This window comes from Zonotrichia leucophrys, chromosome 14, assembly GCF_028769735.1.
Source record: "Zonotrichia leucophrys gambelii isolate GWCS_2022_RI chromosome 14, RI_Zleu_2.0, whole genome shotgun sequence".
NCBI classification, from domain to species: Eukaryota; Metazoa; Chordata; class Aves; order Passeriformes; family Passerellidae; genus Zonotrichia; species Zonotrichia leucophrys.
In genome coordinates this window covers 14,837,192-14,855,106 of record NC_088184.1, presented here as the reverse complement: position 1 = coordinate 14,855,106, position 17,915 = coordinate 14,837,192, and the positions used below count along the sequence as shown (strand labels likewise).

Here is a 17,915-nt window from a genome sequence, read left to right as displayed (position 1 = left end):
TGCTGTGTGATCCATCCCCTTTAAATTCCTTCTTCCAAGAACCCTTCTGGAGCAGCACAGTGGCAGAGTTTGACTGAATCCAGCTCATCCTGAGGAAGCAGGGATTTGGCCTGGATGATCCTTATGGATCCCTTCCAGCTCCAGACATTCCCTGATTGTGTGATTTCCCTACCTGCAGGAATCTTGCTCTTCATCCTCCCTAGCAGCATTTCCCCACGGCGATTTTGAGATTTTTCTGCTTTTTCCTGGGTGGATTTTGGAGTGCAGGCAGTAGGGGACACTGTGGGAAAGGGAAAGGAGGGAGCTGTACCTGCAGGGCTCTCAGCCAGCCCAGCCCCGAGGCAGAGCTGGGCCAGAGCTCCCTCCCCTCCTGGCCTGCTTTGTTATTGCTGTCACCAAGGGAAACGGGAGAGAAACCGTGGAAAACACCCCGGCCCATCGGGGCAGCTCTACCTCGAGGGGTTTCTGACCCCAGCTCATCACGATGGAGAGGAAAACCACAGATATTTCAGCCAGAAAACCTTCTCACTGTGATGACTCTGCCCCTCCTGCTTCCATCCTGCTCCCTCCATCTGCTCTCATCCATCAGGGGTGGATGATGGGGGACAGGGATGGAAGATGCCGACCAAAAGGTGCCACAGCAGGGATCGAACACCACAAATGACACCTTCAGCATCCTGAGACATCCCAGTGCTCTGGATGATGTTAAACATCATCTCCAGGAGAGCCTGGGAGCTTTGGGAGCTCCTGTGTGCCAGCAGGGAAGCAGCAGCAGGAGGATGGGAACAGGAACCACCAGAGATCCCCAGCTGGAGCTGGAGGAGGCCCCCAAACCCTGCAAGCCTGACTGGGAACCAGGAGGCTCCAGGAAAGTGGGATCGGCTCCCGTGGCCTCCAAATTGTTAATTAGCAGCTCTGTGCTCAGCAGAGTTGGACTTCTGGTCTGTAAAGTGTTTTTCTTGTAAAATTTACAACATGTCTGGCCCCAGTGAAGTCTGCGGTGAGAAATTTCCAGGCGGTGCAGCCCCCGCCCCCCTGCCCGGGCTGTGCTAACGACCCTGCTCAACTCATTACCTGCAAAGTGATAGCCTGGAAAAGGGGGAAAGAGTCCAGGAGATGCCCTGGAAAAGGAGGGAAAAGAGTCCAGGGGATGCCCTGGAAAAGGGGGAAAAGAGTTCAGGAGATGCCCTGGAAAGAGGGAGAAAGTCCCGGGATGTCCTGGAAAAGGGGGAAAAGAGTCCAGGAGATGCCCTGGAAAAGGGGGGAAAAGAGTTCAGGAGATGCCCTGGAAGAGGAGGGAAAAGAGTTCAGGAGATGTCCTGGAAAAGGGGGAAAAGAGTGCAGGAGATGCCCTGGAAAAGGGGGAAACAGTCCAGGAGATGCCCTGGAAAAGGAGGGAAAAGAGTGCAGGAGATGCCCTGGTCAGGAGATGCCCTGGAAAAGGAGGGAAAAGAGTCCAGGAGATGCCCTGGAAAAGGAGGGAAAAGAGTTCAGGAGATGTCCTGGAAAAGGGGGGACAAAAAGAGTCCAGGAGATCTGGACTGCACCCATGAAGAAGTCACCATGAGGAGTTCCTCTCTCTGTGGATCTAGTGGGATCCAGCTGGATCTGCATGGTCACCATAGAGGGATCTGAGTGTGCAACACAGAGCCTGAACCACCCAGTGCATTGATTACAGGAGAAAAAAGAACCCAGGATAGAGGCACAACACTGCTGGGAGGTGGGCTGGCCTGTTTTGGGGTCAGATTTAGGGTTGGGATCTTCAATGAACAGGGGAAGCAGCTGGGACTGATCCTGCACAGTGATGGATCCCTGGGCTGCTCCATCTCCATCCATCCATCCATCCATCCATCCATCCCCATCATCTCCATCCAGACATGGACCACGACTCCCTCAGCTGCTCCTGCCCTCCCTGGGGCCACACAGAGCCTGGGCTGGATCCATACTGGGCTTACTGGGAACCAGTGAGTGCCCAGCCATGCAGGGAGCACCATCCCTGTCCTGAGCACTCCTGGGGAGCTGCAGCCCCTCAGGGGAGGGACAAACTTCCCTTGGCCATGGACACCCTGTGCAGATCCATGGGAATGTCAGGGGCAGCTCTCCAGCCAGATCACCCACAGCTGTCCCCACCCAGAACCTCCAAAAACCCTGTTTCAGGTACAGCAGAGGGGACTAACCAAGAACTTGGGGCACTTTTTTTGCTAAGCTTTGAACTCCTGATGGGTTTCAGCCTCAGGCAGACACTTCCCTCCATCTTTCCATGCCAGTCTCACCCCAAATGCCACTTGGGGAAGGGGTTTGCTCCTTGTCCCAGCCACACCTGAGGAGCTGAGCATCCTCAGGGACTTCCCTGCAGCTGCTGGCCCTCCCTGACCTCAATCCCACAGAATAAACACAATGTTCTCACCTTGAACACATTCTCTGGTGTCCAGGAGAGTTTAAAAATGCACAGAACTGAAACCCACAGCTCTGCTAAGGAGCCAGAGCAAAGCAGCCACAGTAGCAACCAAACCCTGCTGATAACAAAGCCAAGGGAAGGTTATCATCCCCCCAAAAAAACCCCAAAAAACCCCTGGAGCTACAGGGAACATGCTCCCAACTGAAATAATAATAATAAGGAGGCTTTTCCTTGAGCTTTAATTGGTCATTTAATGAAAAAGGGCTGGGGATTAGTGTGGTGTTTTATGGAATCTCGGGGCTGGCACGGGCACAGGAGGAGGTCAGGATGGGATGCACATGTGGGAACAGCTGGAGACTTGGCACAGGAGCCCAGGGTTGTTATTTCACGTGCTTGGGAGCCCTGAGTGCCTTCAGGTCGGAGTCAGTGGCTGCCAGAGGGGCAGGGCAGGTTCCACTGCCCCTGCTGTGGTGTGAGGGGCTGTCTGTGTGTCACAGCTCAGCCACCAGGAATTCCACCATGGAATCCCACCATGGAATCCCACCATGGAATCCCACCATTCTCACCCCACAGCCACCCTGCTGCAGTCAAACAGCTCCAGCATTGCTCTTTAGGGAGTGGGAGCTGTCAGGGGGAATAATCCCTGTCAGCACCCTTTGTTCTATGGAATTCCAGCTCACCATCACTTGTTCCCATCCTGCTGTCCAAGGAAGGTCCATTCCATCATCTCCAATAACCCCATGGAATCCTGGAATGGTTTGGGTTGGAAGGGACCCCAAAACCCATCCAGTGCCACTCCTGCCATGGGGAGACACCTTCCACTAAAGGAAGGAAAAGGAATGGAAAAGGAAAGGAAAAAAGGAAAAGGAAAGGAAAAAAGGAAAAAGAAAGGAAAAGGAAAAAAAAGGAAAAGGAAAAAAAAAGGAAAAGGAAAAAAAAAAGGAAAAGGAAAAAAAAAAGGAAAAGGAAAAAAAAAAGGAAAAGGAGAAAAAAAAAAGAAAAAGGAAAAAAAAAAGGAAAGGAAAAAAAAAAGGAAAAGGAAAAAAAAAGGAAAAGGGAAAAAAAGGAAAAGGAAAAAAAAGGAAAAGGGAAAAAAAGGAAAAGGGAAAAAAAGGAAAAGGGAAAAAAAGGAAAAGGGAAAAAAAAAAGGAAAAAAAAGGAAAAGGGAAAAAAAAGGAAAAGGGAAAAAAAAAGGAAAAGGAGAAAAAAAGGAAAAGGAGAAAAAAAGGAAAAGGAGAAAAAAAGGAAAAGGAGAAAAAAAGGAAAGGGAGAAAAAAAGGAAAGGGAGAAAAAAAGGAAAGGGAGAAAAAAAGGAAAAGGAAAAGGAAAAGGAAAAAAAAAAAGGAAAAGGAAAAAAAAAGGAAAAGGAAAAAAAAGGAAAAGGAAAAAAAAGGAAAGGAAATAAAAGGAAAGGTAAAAAGGAGAAGGAATAAAGGAGAAGAAAAAAGGAAAAGAAATAAAAATGGAAAAGGAACTGAAAAGGGAAGGAAATAAAAAAGGAAAGAAATAAAAAAGGAAAAGGAATAAAAAGGAAAAGGAAATAAAAGGAAAGAATAAAAGGAAAGGAAATAAAAGGAAAAGGAAAAAAAGGAGAAAGGAAAAAAAGGAGAAAAGAAAAAAAGAGGAAAAGAAAAGGGGAAAGGAAAAAAGGAAAAGGAAAAAAAGGAAGGAAAAAAAGGAGGAAAGAAAAAAAGGAGGAAAGAAAAAGGAGGAAAAAAAAAAAGAGGAAAGGAAAAAAAAAGGAAAAGAAAACGAGGAAGGAAAAAGAGAAAGGAAAAAGGGGAAAAGAAAAGGAGGAAAGGAAAAAAGGAAAGGAAAAAAGGAAAGGGAAGCAATGGAGAAGCGGAGCTGGGTGCAGGGAGCACTGAGGGCTGGCGATGACACCCACACCTCCTCCCCCGGGCAGATTTTCCCTCTGAGCACATTCTGGCTGCAAGGCTGAGACAACGGGAGGCTCAAATCCAATATCTGACAGGAACATCACCTGCCTGCTCTAGAAATGCGCTTACTTTGCCTCAGCTCTCCCAGCCCATGCATAACCTGACTCCTCCATCACATCCTTTTACCACCCAGAGCACCAGTCCTGCTGCTCGAGGCTCTCTCTGCTCTTAGGAAAGCAGCTGAAGGTTTTTTATAAATATCTTCATCTCTGGAAAACACACACTGCATCCCAGAGCATCCCAAACTCTGCTCCATGGTGGGTTTTACATCCCCAGACTTTTGCAGCAGCTTCAAGGAATGATCCAACAAACACTGGGCTTTAAATCCAATCTGAGGACAGCAATATTTTGTTATTTTGGAGCAGTTATTCTTTGAGGAGCACCAAGAGGGTGCCTTTGTGTTGGCCATGCAGTCCCCAAACAGAATAAACACCCCTCATGCCACAATAAGGAAGGGAAAAGCTTTTCCCTTGGATTTTTCCTTTTCCACTGGTGGACACAAACCCTTTGGAGCAATAAACATCCAGCTTCTGTAGAATCCACAACAGCAGCAGAGCTGACCAGCTCAAAGCCCCAAAAGCATGAGCAGTATTTTGTTTTCTGGTTGTTATTGATCAGTAATGCTGAATCCAGGAACTGGAATGATTTTTGTGCCAGCCCAGCTCAGTGTTGGGCTATTCCTGAAATTCCACCATAACCCAGAAGTCAAATAATTACAGGAGGGTTGGCATCAGTAGCTGCAGCACAGATAAGCCTTTAACAATAACCCAGCATGTTTGTGCACTAACACATTGAAGTGTCAAGGGGGAGGGAAAGTTATTCCTAGTGCTTCACCTCAATTTTGTGGCATTAAATAATATTCTGCCATTTCTGAGGGTGGGCAGGTGCTGGCACAGGTGCCCAGAGCAGCCCTGGATCCCTGGCAGTGCCCAAGGCCAGGTTGGAGGTGATTTCCCAGTGAATCCTGCAGGAAGCTCCTGGGGGATCCTGGTGCTGATGAGGTGCCAAGAGGAGCAGAACGAGGGATGGGAACTCTCCTTCCCCCAAATCCGGGGCTTTTGCACAGCCTGTCAGAGCTGGAAATGTCAGCCCTGGTGCAGACAGCCCCGGAGCCAGGGGAGAGCGGAGCCACAGAAACATCCCAGAAATTCTGGGAACAAATTCAGTCTAATCCAGAGGCCGAACCTGCTCAGCTTTATGGGCTCTGTGAGCTCCCACACGGGTTCTGCACAGTTCCTCTGGTTCACAGGCTCCTCCTGGGCTTTCAGCTCCTGCTTCTCCTCCTCTCTGCTGCTCTGGGGGGCTGCAGGTGCAAACAACACCTGGGGATTTCTGTGCCTGTGCAGGACAGGCAGCCCAGGGAGGCAGCTGGCAGCAGATCTGCAGCTCCCGGTGCTCCAGCCGAGCTGTGGCCATTCCAAACGGGATTTATTTCCCTGCTTAAGCAGGTATTTACATGCCTGAGCATCCCAGCTCGCTGCCCTGCCCGGGCAACTGCCTTCCCACTGATCTCCATAACAGTTATCCTCATTTCCCCTGTTTTCCACAAGAGTTATCCTCATTTCCAATGTTTTCTACAAGAGTTATCCCCATTCTCCCTGTTCTCCACAACAATTTTCCCTATTCCACAAGTTATCCTCATTCCCTGTTTTCCAAAAGTTATTCCCATTCCCACTGATCTCCACAACAATTTTCTCTATTCCCACCGTTTTCCACAGGTTACCGCCATTCCCACTGCTTCCCACAACAGTTATCCCCATTCCCCAGTTTTCCACAACAACTATCCTCATTCTCCCTGTTTTCTAAAAGTTATCCCCATTCCCACTGCTCTCCACAACAATTTTCTCTATTCCCACTGTTTTCCACAGCAGTTATCCTCATTCCCCCATTTTTCCAAAAGTTAACCCCATTCCCACTGCTTTCCACAATTTTCTCTATTCCCACTGTTCTCCACAACAGTTATCCCCATTCCCACTTTCCAGCCCGCCACAGCAAAGAGACCTTCAGCACTAATTGCTGCTAATTAGCTGCTGTGGATACACCTCGAGAGAGCAATACTCCAACAGGTGAATGGGAACACCTGGGGGAAGCTTTCAGTGAATTAAACACTCAAAATAATGGATAAACACTAATAATAATGAAATAAGCACTAATAATAGTGAATTACACACTACAATAGTGAATAAGCACTACAATAATAATGAATTAAGCACTACAAATAATGAATTAAACACTACAAATGATGAATTAAGCACGAATAATATGAAATCTAACAGTAAGGATGCAAAAGAGGCTGAGTTATTGTGCCTGGGGGAGCTGATTTCTCCCCAAAACACATCCTGACTTCAGCCCCCAGCTCCATCCAGGCCCTGCACCTTTCCCTAATTCCAGGCACTGCTCCTGGCTGCACTTTGGACCCTGGCTGAGCTTTTCCTGAGGGATAAGCAGCCCTAATGCAGATTAAATGAAATTCCAGCACACACAAACCAGCGGGGTAAATATCAAACCATGGCCTGATGTCAGGGCCCAGGAATCCCAAAGGCTCCAGAATGAAAATACCACAGGGACAGCAAACCCAGGGGCTTGAAGATATTCCAGGAGAGGATGCAGGGACAAAGAGAAAAGTTTGGGGCACTCTGAGATGGGTTTTCCTTGTGCCACTGCTGTCAGTCCTGGAAAACCCAGCCCATGTCACACGAGTAAGATTTACAAAATAAGCTAAGCAAGAATTAATGTTCAGCTTTCCTCCTTATTTAATTTCTGGCTGTTACCTGTTTGCTGCTATCACGTGGGGACAATATTTGGAGAGACCAATGTCCAAGGGTGTCCCCAACAGGGATTCTTGGTATTGCTAAGAAACCCTTAAAAAAACCTCACATAAAATTGCCAAGAGTTTCATTACAGTAGCACAGTCCTTTAGGAACACAACCTTTGTTCTTGCTTTTTTTTTTTTTTTTAACCAAATAATTAACTCAACCACTGCTTCCAACATTCCCCTGTGATCCCAACACGTAGTAAATCCATGTAATTGCTTTTTCCTGGTCAAGGAAGGCCCTTCCAGGCTTCCAGAGGCACCTACCTGGAAGGCAGCAAACCACATGAGCCAGTCGAGGCGATAGTGGTAGGGGGAGATGAGGCAGGGCCTCCTCCTCAGGTCCCCAGGCTTGCACTTGAACTCAAACTCCTCCCAGACTGCTGTGGGGTCATTGGGGTCCAGGCTGGATGTTCCCTGAAGGATCACCTCTGTCCTCTCCTTGGTGATGCTGTGGGGTACAGCAGGATGTTGTTATTTGGCTCAAATAATGGAAAATTATCATAAAATACAGAAAGGTTTGGGTGGGAAAAGCCCATCCAGTTCCAATCCCAACACTTTCTACTGTTCCAGGCTGCTCCAAGCCTGTCCAGCCTGGCCTTGGGCACTGCCAGGGATGGGAATCTCTGGGAATCCACGCCAGGAAGGAAGGAGAAGGATTTCTCCCCAATCTCAGCTAAAAGTTCTGGTCCATGAGAGCCCACATGGAACACTGGCGTGGAGGCACAGTTGGACCCAGAGGTTCTCTGGATCCTGGGACCTTCCTCTCTGCAGCAGCAAAGCCAAATCCCATCCTCTTCCCTTTACCAGCTGCAGCTGCTCCAGCCCCAGGGCCAGCTGGGCCCCATCAGGATGATTCCTGCAGGACAGGTGGGGCTGTGGCTCTGGAGCAGAGCAGCTCATGAGTGGCTCAGCTGCAATCCCAGCACGGAGCACTGGGAATGGCCATGGAAACACCACCCTGGAGTCCTGGCTGGGCTGCCAGGGACACCCACCTGCCCCAGGAGCTGCTTCCCACGCTGAACACAGAGCCCAGAAACCTGCCTGGCAAAGCTCTGCAGCCACAACACCCTTTGGGTTTTTTCCTACTTTGATTTTGCCTCCTCCAGCCCAAGAAACTGAAAATTTGGGAACACACAAGCTCCACCTTCCTCCCTGATGGCTCCCAGGGAGAGATGCTCCCAACCTAAGGAATGCTGAGCATCTCCTCTTATAATTGTTGCCTCCATTGAGGAGATGTGTGGATTCTCCAGCCAAGTTCCATTTTATCCCCTGGGCTGAGCTCTGAGCCATGGCCAGCTGCCCAAGGCTCAGGAACACCCTGTAAATCAGGGACACCAAATTACCAATAAAAGGCTGCTCCTACTGTGTGATCCCAAACCTGTCAGCTTTCACATCATCCCACATTCATTATAAGCTGCAATCCTCTTTTTATTGGTTTACATAGGCTGGAATTACCAACATATTACAGCAGCATTTCAGCACATGCTCTGTAGGGTCTGGTAACTGCTCAAACAGAAACCAAGGGCTGGAGAAGAAAAGGGACAACAGCCCAAAGAAAACAATCTCCTGGAGCTTCACCACTCCTGCCTGCAGAGAGCTTCGGGGCTTATTTCTCTCTCTCTAGAAAAAGAGGAAATTTTGGCATTTTCCATAAGTGTTGATGTTTTTAATATTTTTTTTAGTTTTTTTTTCTGTCCACAGAAGTTTCTGCTATTTGAAAAACTGAGGAAAAATGGTATTAATTTGATGTGTCCTCAGCATCTCCAGTGCTTGTGGTGGGACTGTTCCTCCCCTTCACTGAGGAGGCCAGACCTTTAACAGCCAAACTGCTTCACCTTCTGCAAAATAGATTTTTATTTATACTTATATTTATAAATATATTTATTTATATTTATAGTTATATTCATGTTTATAATTTATATTTATATGCAAAGAATTTCCCAAGCCACTCACTGGAAAAATCTGCTACCAAGAGCTGCTGTGGATTTTTCCAGGAGGGAGAGCAAAAGAAGTGCAGGGGAAGAGAAGCTCACCAGAAATAAAGAGGGTTGGGGATGGTGAAGATCTCCTGGATGAACTCTCCTATGGATATTTTCATCCTGCTCTTACATTTGCTATGTCGATGGAATGAGCTGACTCACAGACAGCTCAGAGAAAATAAATTCAGTGGGAAAGAAACCTGCTTCTTTTCTCCTTATTTCTCATAAACAGACAATCCATAAATTGGAATTTAGAGGGAAAGGAACCTGCTCCTTTTCTCCTTATTTCTCATAAACAGACAATCCATAAATTGGAATTTAGAGGGAAAGGAACCTGCTCCTTTTTTCCTTATTTCTCATAAACAGAGAATCCATAAATTGGAATTTAGAGGGAAAGGAACCTGCTCCTTTTTTCCTTATTTCTCATAAACAGATAATCCATAAATTGGAATTTAGTGGGAAAGGAACCTGCTCCTTTTTTCCTTATTTCTCATAAACAGAGAATCCATAAATTGGAATTTAGTGGGAAAGGAACCTGCTCCTTTTTTCCTTATTTCTCATAAACAGAGAATCCATAAATTGGAATTTAGCGGGAAAGGAACCTGTTTCTTTTCTCCATCCCTTTCACATTCCAGGCCTGCTGGAAGGGTTTCTCTTTAGGCTGAAGGCACAGAGCAGGTCTGGCTCTGGAATAGCCCGGAGGGAGCTCAGGGATGGGCCAGAAGGGCCCAAAGGTACCTCCCGAAGGCTCCGTAGGTGTTGACGATCCTGAGGGAGTTGAAGGAGGTGTTCATGACCTGTCTGGAGCTGAGCAGGTTCAGCACCACCGGGATGCTCAGGTAGGTGATGAGCAGGCCCAAGGAGATGTTCAGCACTCTGCGGACACAGGAGCCTGTGGGGGACACCAAACCAGGGCACAGGGAGCTGATTTCACTGCTCTGCTCCATAACCCTAACCCCTAACCCCATCCCCATTTCTGCTGAGTCTTTGCTTCTTTTTTGCCAACGTCGGGATTAAATGCACAAGTTGGTATTTCTTGTTGGGACTCAGATGTTTGTTAGTTCTCATCCATGTTACAGTCTCACAAACCCTGAGTTCTGCAGCACTTCACTCCAACAAACTAAAAATGGAGCCCTGTCTCTCTCTCTACAAGACCATTTAAAGATAAATTATCCAATTAAGAAATGAAACCTAAATTATTTTTACTTTTAACCCAATAACCAACCACCCGTGCCTGCAATGTGGATTTTTTATCCAATTACACAAAACCACCCAAACCCATGGAGAAGAAGGAGAAAAAGAAGAACCAGCCTCCACCCTAAAACGTCCATCTTGCTTTAGATATATTACTACATTCTAAAGCCTTAAACTCTAAGTTTTCCACCCTGTGGTATCACACATTTCTGATCAAACTCCACACCCACAATCCCAGTTCTATCACCCAATTTTGGAAGCTTCTCCACAGCCTCAGGTCCAATGCAGTGTTCTCTTGGGGGTCAGTGCCTGGCAGCACAGAAAGCCTGAAATTCTCAGCAGCCAGGGTTCCAGCACATCCCCATTCCTATTCCTGTTCCCATCCCCATCCCCATTCCCCATCCCCATTCCCCATTTCCCCATTCCCATTCCCAATTTGCCCATCCCCATTCCCCATCCCCATTCCCCATTTCCCCATTCCCATTCCCAATTTCCCCATCCCCATTGCCATCCCCATTCCTCATTCCCATTCCCAATTTCCCCATCGCCATTCCCATTCCCCATTCCCACTCCCATCGCCATTCCCTATTTCCCAATTCCCATTCCCATCCCCATATTCCCATTTCCCATCCCCATATTCCCATTTCCCATCCCCATATTCCCATTCCCATATTCCCATATTCCCATCCCCATTCCCCATCCCCATTCCCATATTCCCATATTCCCATTCCCATCCCAATTCCTACTCCCATTCCCATTCCCTACTTCCCCATTCCCATTGCCATCCCCACTCCCATCCCCATTCCCTATTTCCCAATTCCCATTCCCATCCCCATCCCCATATTCCCATTTCCCATCCCCATATTTCCATTTCCCATCCCCATATTTCCATTCCCATATTCCCATTCCCATCCCCATTCCCATATTCCCATTCCCCATCCCCATTCCCATATTCCCATATTCCCATATTCCCATATTCCCATATTCCCAAATTCCCATATTCCCATTCCCATCCCAATTCCTACTCCCATTCCCATTCCCTACTTCCCCCTTCCCATTGCCATCCCCACTCCCATCCCCATTCCCTATTTCCCAATTCCCATATCCCCATCCCCATATTCCCATTTCCCATCCCCATATTCCCATTCCCATATTCCCATATTCCCATCCCCATTCCCCATTCCCCATTCCCCATCCCCATTCCCATATTCCCATATTCCCATCCCCATTCCCCATTCCCCATCCCCATTCCCATATTCCCATATTCCCATCCCCATTCCCCATCCCCACCCCCATTCCCCATCTCCATTCCCATATTCCCATTCCCATCCCCATTCCCATATTCCCATTCCCCATCCCCATTTCCTATCCCCATTCCCCCCGTGCCCACCCTGCCCTTGCCACAGGCTCCTATCTCTGCTGGCATCTCCCTTTCTCCAAACAGTCTGAGCAAGGGCTAAAAGCAAAAATGTCTGAAATGTGACATCAATCACGGCTTTAATACAGGGGAAAAACCACAGCTGGCACCTGCACCTTGCTGGGGATCAGCCTCCCGCTCTGGGAGCCGTGTGTGGAGTCCTGGGGCTGCTCCTGCCTCCTGCTCTCTCCACCCTCGGGGCTTTTCCTCCTGCAAAATCCCAATTCCCAGCGCTCCTGGAGGAGATGAGTGTTGCTGTGCCAGCATCTGGGATGGGGTTTGCAGGAGCAGCAGCACCAGGGGCTGGGCTGGATCCCAGGCCACGATCAGACAAATAAGCAGAGGTGACCCCCGAGGGGCTCCTTCCCCCATGGCCCTTTTCAATTTATTTAACATTAACAGCCAAGGGATCAGATTCAAAGCAATTGCGTGGAGCTTTCCCCTTATCTCTGCAGGAGAGGGATGTTTATTTGAACCTCTCTCAGAAGCTATTAATAATTGTTTAGTCTGAGAACATTTCTGGAGAACTGTTTGAATCAGGCCTTGCCTCACCCCCTGTGCTGCTGGGTACGAGGATTTGGGGCATTTTTGGGTTTTTTTTTAGTTGGGTTGAACTTCTTTCCCTGTAATTCAAGAGCAGGTACAGGCACAGAGCCTCCCCTGGCTCCTCAGCACTCCGTGGCCATGCAGGGACTGCTCATCCTTCAGCAGGAGGGATTCTCCTCCTGTCTCCAGGCCCTAGGGAGCCACTCAATCAGAGAGAAAAATGGGTTAATTCAGGGGAAAAAAATAACCTAGATGGGGCAAAACGTGGGGATAGGAACCAGTGGGATCTGGATGGGAAGTGGAGACCTCAGTAGTAATCAAACACTTAAAGGATTTCTAACACAATCAGGATATGGTTGGGGGCTCTCCTGTCCTCTGCTCTGGTGCCCAGGACTGGGGGTTCCCCTGAGCCTCCTGGCACCCATCTGTTGCTGTATTGGTATTTAATTCCAATACCCATCAGCACCAGCTCAGCAGCCCCAGCTTCCTGAGCAGAGAGAACACTCAGGAATTCCAATTCCCCTGATATTACAGACACCCCACACCTCCAGAGTGGGATGGACATTCTCCTTGCCTGGACACCCTGGCTCAGCCAGCCTTTCTGGAGAACATCACAGAAAAGGTGCAAGTTCCTCCAAACAGGATCTGCCTCCCCCTCACAGTGACTCCCTCTGGCTTCTCCTCCCAAAAACAAGGTGCAGCCTCAGTGTTGTTTGGGATTGGAGGCATAAATGGAGTTGGGAGGAAAAGTTTGAGACTTTCACAGCCTCTAAAGCAAAGCTCCAGGAGGGGAAAAGCTGATAAAGATTTATTCCAGCAAAATACGTGAAATAAAAGACAAAATTGAACAGAGCTGCATTGCTGGACCTCCCATTTTTGGTTAATGAGCTGCTTCTTGGTAGAAAAGACTGGAGACAGATGCTGCCTCTTGTTGACATTTTTCCTTCCTCTGACAGATGTTTGGGATATTTAACCCCAGCAGCTGTGATTGTTGTTGATATTACAGGCAATTTGTTGCTTATATGCGGTTTATAAAAATGCTGCACACACCACTCTCCATCTGTTCCGCAGCCTCATGAGAAACATCCCAGGGCTGCTCCTCCTGGATCAGGGCAGCTTGGAAAGCGCCTCTGGAAGGGGAAATCAGCCACCTCGAGCCCTTTTCTCCAGTTACAACCCCCCCTGTGTTTGTTTTTTCACATCCATGGGATGAGCAGGAGCTCTGCTCCTCCCTGGTTTGGGGAATTCTCTCCCCACCACCACGGTGGCCATGCTACCAGTGGTGGCCACCAGCAGCTGCTCCCTCCACCATCCCAGGGTGCTCCAAGCCCTGTCCAGGCTGGCCTTGGACACCTCCAGGGATCCAGGGCAGCCACAGTGTGGGATCTCAGCACCTCAGGACTGAGGTGCCACCGAGAGCACCCTTGGGGGGCTCGGGAGTCCTGGAATGTTCCAGAAGTGTCTGGTGGCTGGACTTTGATCCCACACAGGAGACGACACCTGTATGAGGACAGGAGGGTTTCACCGGGGTGAATGGTGAAGGGATTGGTTAATTAGAGGGTGAGACACAGGGTTTAGGATTTCTGTACAGGGGGGTTTAGAGAAGTAAGATGGAGGAATTGGGGCGTGTCCTGTCCTTCTTCTTCTTCTTCTTCTCCTCCATCTTCTGTGGTGATGGTGGCACTTTGGGATTGGTTATTACTGAAAGTGCACCGAGTAATAAGAATAAATGGTATTGGGGAAAAATGATAAATATTGTACACGTAACAATGGGTATAAAGATAGGTGACTGTCCGGAGGGCAGGGAGTGTGCTCATGGCTGGCTGCTGAGCAGAGCTCTGTCGGGCCGAAAGAAAATCTTTTAGATAAACAATTAATAAACATAAAAACCGAAAGAAGAACTGAAGCCTCTTCTCGTCCTTTGATACGCGGGCTGCCCCAAGGCCACCCCGGGCCCTTCCAGGCCCTTCAAACAGCCCAAAACCGGACACCACAGCTGCTCTGGGAAGCTGTGCCAGGGCCTGCCCACCCTCCCAGCCAGGAATTCCTGCCCAATATCCCACCCAGCCCCGGCAGTTTGAAGCCATTCCCTGTGTCCTGTCCCTCCATCCTTTGTCCCCAGTCCCCCTCCAGCTCTCCCCTTTAGGAACTGGAAGGGGCTCTGAGCTCTCTCTGGAACCTTCTCTTCACCATGCCCTGAAGGAGGGCAAGGGAGGAGAGCAAATGTGAGAACCCAGCTCATCACCCCACCTCAAGTCCCACTGGGTGTTTTATCCTTGATTTTAAACAGACAAAATGAAAAAAAAAAAATTTAAAAAAGTAAGTTAAATCATGCAACTCCCCATTCTTATTTTGAGTTTGAGTCACTGGGGGCAGAGCAAGGATTGACTTAAGAGCTGCAGCTGCCTGGACTTGCTGTGACAATGATCCTGCAGAGGACATGTCCCAGAAACAATGTCCCCATGGCAATGTCCCCACAGACCCTCACCTGTCACCATCATATTTTTTTCCTGAAAAATCCCTTTGCCAAGATTTCTTCTCCTGGGAAGCTGAGAAGCTTCAGAGAAAAATGACAACAATAATGATCTGATTCGCTTCTCCTGTGTTTTGCTGCTTTGGAATGTGTTTGGAGATTGTTTACCAACTGGTCATTGTTTGATTGGTTTCATGTGAATTGTTTTGACTTAATGACCAATCATGATTCAACTGTGTCGAGGCTCTGGAAAGAGTAGTGAGTTTTTCATTATTATCTTTTTAGCCTTCTGTCTGTACCCTTTCTGTATTCTTTAGTATAGTTTAGTAATGTTTTAGGAGATTAATATGATATAATATGATATGATATAATATATGATATAAATATGATATAATATATGATATGATATGATATAATATAATATAATATGATATAATATAATATGATATAATATAATATGATATGATATAATATAATATAATATAATATAATATAATATAATATAATATAATATAATATAATATAATATAATATAATATAATATGATATAATATAATATGATATAATATAATATAATATGATATGATATAATATAATATGATATAATATAATATAATGTAATATAATATAATATAATATAATATATACAATGAAATTAAAATACATTAATATATAAAATAATATTATTATAATATATAATATAATATAATAATACTATATTATAATAATATGTAATATTATATATAACAAGATTAAAATAATATTAGTAAGTATTGATATTAATATAAATTATATAAAAATATAATTATATATATAATTTTTATATAATATATATAAAATTATATAAAATATATTCATATGATAAAATAATAAATTATCCTTTTAAGAACATGGAATCAGATTCATCATTCCTTCCTGCCACAAGAAACCACGACAATACCACTACCACCAGCCAACCACCAGCATCACATCACCAGGTCCAGGCACTCTCTGCCCAAGAGGAGCAGAGCTTTGCTTTGAAGACAAGCCCTCTGTGGCCAAGCAGACCCAAATCCCGGCGCTCCCCTGTCTGGGGTGACTCACCCAGGTTGTGGCTCTGTCCCTGTGTCCCCGGGCGCTGCAGCCGCGCCGCTCGCTCCCGCAGCCCTGAGCCAAAGAGCAGCCCCAGGCTGGCGTCGTCAAAGCAGGCCAGGCTGGGCACCATGGTCAGCCAGTTGAGGAAGCTCAGGTTCCCGCTGATGATCAGGAGCACCTGCGTGGGGAACAAGGAGGCAGAGAGCGTTGGGTGTCCTGAAATGTCAGCCAAAATGTGCGGTGAGGGATTGGAGCATCCCAGCGAGGAGATCCCGGGATGGCAAAGCCGTCCTGAGCCCAGCCCTAATGGGATCCTGGGGTAAAATGGGAGCTCTGCCTCTGCCTGTGCTTCCAGCCAGGGCATAGAGTGACTAACTTCCCAAAGTGACACAATTTCCAAAGTGACTCCATTTCCAGTGACTTGATTTCCATAGTGACTTGATTTCTAAAGTGACTCCATTTCCAAAGTGATTCAATTTCCTCAGTGGCTTGATTTCCAAAGTGCCTTGATTTCCAAAGTGACTTGATTCCAAAGTGACTTGATTTCCAAAGAGACTTAATTTCCACAGTACCTTGATTTCCACAGTGACTCGATTTCCAAAGTACCTTGGGTCCAAAGTGACTTAATTCCAAAGTGACTTGATTTCCATAGTGATTTGATTTCCACAGTGCCTCCATTTCCACAGTGCCTCCATTTCCAAAATCCAATTCCAAAATTGATTTCCACAATGCATTGATTTCCAAAATTACTTGATTTCCACAGTACCTTGATTTCCACAGTGCCTCGATTTCCAAAGTGCCTTGATTTCCCATGGGAATCACCCACTTTCTGCTTATTCCAAGGGATCCGTGACAGCAACGCTCCTGAAACCCTTCAGGAGGAAACCTTGGAACTTCTAATTAAAGAGCAGCATTAAATATAGAAGTGTGCATTTTAAGAGGCGTTATTTTGTTTTAATTTTAGCTTTTATTGGCTGTTTAGGAGAATATCTTGCATGTGGTCTCCCAAAATACCACTCCACAGTATGAATATCAAGAACTCAGGGACAGTTTCAACCTGAGGACTTTCAGCCACTGTTCTGTTGAAAAAAATCCATGTTTTCTCATTAAAAATGACAACAAATAAATGCTAAGAATGTGTGATTTCATATTTTATATGATTGGCACCATGGTTTCTGACATGGTGATTTTTAAGTCACAAGTTTTAAAACCCCAGCAGGACTCTTCAGAAAGTCACAGACTGTTAAAAAAAAGGAGAGCTCTGACCAATCACAGCAAGGAACAAAAATCCTAACTATTATTTAGTTAAAAAAACTAATAATTTATGCTGAGTTGGATAATTATGAGGGGGGGAAAAAAAGCGATTTCTATCTGAATTCCAGACACATGTTGGGTCCTGGAAGGGAACATGTTACAGCTGAGGTTTGGGGCTTGCTCTGTGACCTGAATGTGATTTAGCTCGATGCATATTAATCAGCCTGGCTCCATTATCACACCTCTCACACTGCTCCTGTTCCGAGGTGATTTTGCCTCGTGCAGTTGCAGTGGTGTTAAGAAAATCCTTCTGTGCTTTGCCACCTCTGGTTCCCAGCTCTGCAGGAGCCCCTGGGTGGTCCATGGGAGGGTTTTTTTTTTTTTCAGGAGTGATTCACCTCTCTTTATTGCTTGGAAGTCAGGAGCAGCAGCTCTTATTTCCAGCAGCCCTGAAAAAATCAGGGGATTCAAAAATAACACGAGTTTGGCGTTCTCTGGGCTGGGGTGGAACTGCGGAGCCGACACATTTTTAATTTCAGTGCTTCTGGCTGAGGCTCGGAGCTCACACCAGCTCCTGCTCACCCAGGGCTGATGGAACCATGGACCCCTTGGATCTGCAAGGATAAACCTTAAAGGAATTCCTGCTGCAAAGCCAAAAATTGGGATTTGTCAAACGTGCTGAGGGGTGGTGTCCCAGCTTCGTGGCCATTGAGAGTGAGTTGCATGTTATTTCATCATCATCATCATCATGGAATGGTTTGGGTGGGATGGACGTGTCCATGGCACCAAAGGTGAAGCTGAACCCTGGTGTCCCCCAGGATCCCA

The 17,915-nt window shown here is 46.8% G+C and overlaps 1 protein-coding gene across 1 annotated transcript in view; it reads right to left on the bottom strand.

Moving 5' to 3' along the window:
* The window catches only part of LMF1 (lipase maturation factor 1), a 147,799-nt gene that overhangs the window by 7,707 nt on the left and 122,177 nt on the right, over nt 1–17,915 (bottom strand). The window contains 3 exon segments of the mRNA XM_064725768.1: nt 7,418–7,601; nt 9,871–10,024; nt 15,846–16,014. Coding sequence (XP_064581838.1) covers nt 7,418–7,601; nt 9,871–10,024; nt 15,846–16,014 — 507 coding nt within the window.